Genomic DNA, 4,791 nt, shown 5'->3' with positions numbered 1-4,791 from the left:
TCTTCAAAGTAGAAAAATGTGCAGTGGTTTTAAAAAATATATTAAAAAATGGGTTTTTTTCATTATTACCTATTTTTTTTTTTAGAAATTTTTTTGTCGAACTAGTGCAGCTTCTTTAATTTTAAAAATACCTCAAATGTGCAGAGTATACTTTAAAGCAAAAAATTTGATTTTTTACCAAAAAAAAGAAAAGAAAATGGGTCTTTGCACGTTGATATTTAAGGTATCATCAAAACTGAAGGAGATAGGCAAGCTTGAAAAGAGAAAAAACAAAAAAAATGTATTTTTTTAGTTCCTTACTTTTTAACTTGTTTAACTTGGAATTTTTTAGATTTTCTTGAGTACTCCAAAAAATGATACTGCAGATCTTTTTTCTGAAAATGTTTCCTATTCTAAGGCATCGGCTTCATTTTTTTCAACTACACGTATCAAAATTTGTGCAATATCAATGTGAAAAAAAATAGTGATTTTGTATGAACATGACCTTTTTTGTAAAGGAATTCAATTTATTATTTGCCTAAACTCTAAATTAAAGGCACTACAGCATTTTGGAAATTAAAAAAAAAAAACTTCAAATTTTGCATTTTTGAATTTGAGAAAAAAAATTGATTTAATTTTGAATTTATAGGCATATTCAAAGCTCTGCAAGTCGAGCTGCAACAATCTTACCTGAATTAAGAATCAAAGGCTCTCCAAAAAATTTTATCAGACTGGCAGAACTTTGAATGTACTACAAAAAAGAGCATTTTCTTGTATTAAGTAAGTGCCAACCCATGTTTAAAATTATAGCTCCTTCAATTTTGAAAATGGACTACAAATTGAAGAACAAACTTTTTTATGCTTCTATCAAAATTCTAATACATGGTGCAATCAAATCCAGTCTAGCTGAGATATTTAGGAAATATCGAAAAATTAATATGAAACATTAGCCCATAACTGTGCCCCTTCAGTTTCTAAGGTCGATAACCCTATTCACACTAATGTAGTTCGGGTTGCTGAATTACTAGTCGAAATACTTCACATCAGTCCCGGAACACATCCATCTAACAATAAGATTACCTGAATTGAAACTGAATTTTTGATAGCGTTCAAGAGCATTTATTTTATTTAAAATGAAATGATAAAGTAATACGAGTCCTCGAAACAATTAGTTCATTTGGTAAAATAATTTTCAAACAAATAATTTAGTGATGAAAAGATGAAACTGAAACGTCTGAAACTAAAATTGAAACTGAAACCGCGGAATTAAACCTGAAACCGAAATGAAGAAATTGAAACCGAAACTGAAAAAAGCAATACTGAAATTTAAGTAGTCATGTTTTCCAATACATTGCTAAAACAATACGAATTTGATTAAAAATTAAGTGGAACTAAAATTCAAACTGAAAAAAAATGAAACTGAAAAGAAACTGAAATGTAAAAATTTTGCCATCACTAAAAAATATACGTATGGATAGTATATATTGAATAAAAAAATATCCAAGTAGGTACAAAATTAATCTACAGGTAGCCGTTCTTGAACATCGTACAAAAATTTAGGATCCATTTTGAAGGGAGAATTTGGAGCATATTTATATTCGATTTGAACTTCGAATTTCTTGGGCTTTGGTTTACCCTTCTGCAGCCAAGACTGCAATATCGTTTGGATTTTACTCCTTGCTTCTTTTAATTCTTGGGTGTCTTCATCGCTAGAGGGATACATATCAGCACAATGAGCGGTGCCTGTAAAACGAAAAAATACCTCACATAATATCCAGTTCACTAAAATATATATCAATCAAATATGTATTAAAAATTTGTAAACCTAGATACCGTACCTTTAATAAATATGGTCTCATAGGGAGCATCTTCATCTTGCACATGAGTAATACCAAGAGCATGCCAAGGATCAACTGATCCGTGAACGAAGACGATATTTCCTACGTTAATTTTCAGTTCTCCATAAATAGTATTGGTCCGATAAACCGCATTGTTTAACAACTTTTCATCATACCTGAGGAAATTGTCGAAGATAAATACCCGATTAATATAAATGGCGATGGAAGGAAGGGTGGGAGGAGGGATTACTGAAAAAAATATTTACTTTTTGCCAAATATTTGTTCGCATTGCTTGGTATAGAATTCGGCGGGAAAATGAGGACCGAAAATATCCGACGCATTGCTGGAACTTTGATAAAATCCGAATTCTGTGCAAGTTTGGTAAATCCATTGCCTATCTGCAGTGAACAGAAGTTAATCAAAAAGGGACTAGAGAGTAAGTATTTGAACATTTGAGATAGTATATTGTATCAGGTAGGTAAGTATATTTATTTAGCAACATACCCACTTCAGCGGCGCTTTCATAGTCTATCTTTTTCAAGCTATCGATGTAATTTTTGTAACTATGGTCGAGACAAGTCAAATTGTATGATTTCAACATGAATTTGTTGACTTCAGCGTATAAAACTAGCTGTAAAAAGAATAAGAAGAGCTTATAGAGCTACAGGACTATGCAAAAAAAAAAAAAAAAAATGAGAATGGTAAATTATGAAGACACATACAGCAGAAGTATTTCGAACAGGGAGAGTCATTATGTTGCAAAGAGTCTCAATCGTGATCGATTTAGTTTCTGATTCTCGATTATCTCGATTGTATTGAACGACTCCGGCGAAATTATCAGCCAATCCGGCGAAGAAAGACGATATATCATCAGGATTATTTTCCAGTTTACCACATAATCTGAAAAGCAGTAGGTAAGTGCATTTGAATGATAATTTATTATTAAAAAATACAACAATATAGGTGCTTAATGGATTAATGCTCGACTCACTGGAATAGATTGGCTGCTTGCTCTCGACCTGCATCAGTTTTGACCAAAGTATCTAATTTTTGATTAGCCATAGCAATTTTATTGGAGCACTTTGAATTGTAGGAATCCAAAGATGATTTAACAACTTGAAAATACTCTAAAATTTAAAAAAAAAAAAAAAAAAAAAAAAAAAAAACATAAAGAGTCTATGGTTTAAATTCTGGCATTTGAAAAAAAAAAAAAAAAAAAAAAAAACAGAACAAAAAAAGTTTACCTGCAAAATCCACCTTAGCAAGAAGCGGACCACTTGAAGAAACCGCTCCATGGATCAAATAAGGATATTTCAGACGAGCCCACGCAGCCAAAGATCCAGCGTACGATCCTCCAAATACAATCCATTTGATATCCTTAGGCAAAGCGTATTGTTTAGTTACTCCTCGAATGAAATAGGCAATATCAGCCAAAGCTTGTTCGCTACTCAGATATACAAGATTCTCAGCACTAGTATCACTGTGAATAAAAAAAAAACATGCATATTATAAATTGTTAGTAGGTATTCTAAATTAAGTAGGTATAGGTAATAAAATATTTTATTAAATTGGGTAAAGAAATTTAATTTACTTTTTAGGTCTGCTTCGACCGTAGAAACGATGCTCTAAAGAGAAGCCAATAGCATTCAAAGTCTTCGCATACGATACCCATTGCCCCGTAACGGACCATTTAGGAGAAGCGGTAGCTTCGCCATTTATCATCAAAAATGCTGGACCTCCATTTTTATAATACTGCGGATTTCTCCAATAACGCTGCAAATTATATTATAAAATGTTAGATAAAATATATTACATATTTTGTAGAAATAGATACTTGACAGTTGACATATTTTAATAAACTGAAGTGTCAAATGACTCACCTGTAACCAGGTATCCTCATTGGTAGGATCGAAATGATCCAATTTCTGTTCAAAATACTGATCTTCGGGTAAAACAATTTGATATCCAGTTCGCGGAATATACGGTTCTCCTACACCGTGATTCGAACGTCCATTTAAAAAATACGCTGAAGAATGAAATATAAAATTTGATATAAAAAATATCCACACTATGGAATTCATTGCTTTATCGAAGAACATCACGTCCTCACGTCTGACTAGTAATTCACAGCCGCGTTGAAATAAACAAATACGGAAAATAGCATTACATTACAGTTAAACCTTGTAACCAGAGTGTATTTCAATTGTTGTAATTATCCCGATTATATTGAGGTTAACGTACATCGAATCACATCTGTCGCGTAGGTATTGAGCATGAATATAGGTACCTAACTACTATATTTTACTTCTAGCAACGATGATTTTATTTTCATTCGCGGTGTTAGTTTTTATCAAATTGATTAGGTACGATGATAAATACGATGCACAAGTAATACCTACCTAAATAAATTATGATTTCGAAGTACCCGCGAGCATCGAATTAAGAATAAAAAATTGGCGATAAGATGAAAAGTGGAGATGAATGAGATGAATACAACTAAGTGAACGTTGCCCTTGAAGTGATTATGCTGTTAAAACGCAGTTCCTTTCTTGAAAGTTCTTTTCAGACTTGTTTACAATCACGTTTGATTTAAATAAATGAGCCCTTATCAATGGCCTTATCAGCATTTATCATAGGTACATAGATTTGAATTAATGGCTAATTTTTGAAACAGAGACCAGAGTGGTTTTACTGAAAAAAGTTATTTCGACTGGTTGCTTATCTGGTCAGATTTCAAAAAATTCACAAAAAAATTGGAAAATAATCTGACGATTTGGAATTTTTAAAATTTAAAACACACCTTCAAACAAGGCGTTTTCGAAAATAATGGTCATAAAAGGTCTGCTTAGGTATTGTCCGTCCAACATAGCTTGAGCTGAATTGTGTCAGTTGCATTTTATGGAAGCCAAAAAGGAATAACAGAAGGGTTTCCCAAATTGATTAGCTTTTATCTTGATTTATTTCAATAAATCT

General features: G+C 32.0%; 1 protein-coding gene across 1 annotated transcript; it reads right to left on the bottom strand.

The window, feature by feature from the left end:
- Positions 1-1,444: 1,444 nt before the first annotated feature.
- Positions 1,445-4,214, bottom strand: LOC135835048 (putative serine protease K12H4.7). Its single transcript, XM_065349099.1, has 9 exons — positions 3,699-4,214; positions 3,410-3,591; positions 3,063-3,298; positions 2,810-2,945; positions 2,541-2,718; positions 2,323-2,449; positions 2,084-2,216; positions 1,818-1,993; positions 1,445-1,722 (listed from the first exon to the last, which is right to left on the bottom strand). The coding sequence occupies exons 1-9, from the start codon at positions 3,915-3,917 to the stop codon at positions 1,496-1,498; spliced, it is 1,614 nt and encodes a 537-aa protein (XP_065205171.1). The 5' UTR covers positions 3,918-4,214; the 3' UTR covers positions 1,445-1,495.
- Positions 4,215-4,791: the final 577 nt, after the last annotated feature.

The sequence above is a fragment of the Planococcus citri genome, chromosome 2, assembly GCF_950023065.1.
Source record: "Planococcus citri chromosome 2, ihPlaCitr1.1, whole genome shotgun sequence".
Lineage (NCBI taxonomy): Eukaryota > Metazoa > Arthropoda > Insecta > Hemiptera > Pseudococcidae > Planococcus > Planococcus citri.
Note: the sequence above shows the minus strand (reverse complement) of the source record. Positions and strands in the feature narration are given on the sequence as shown.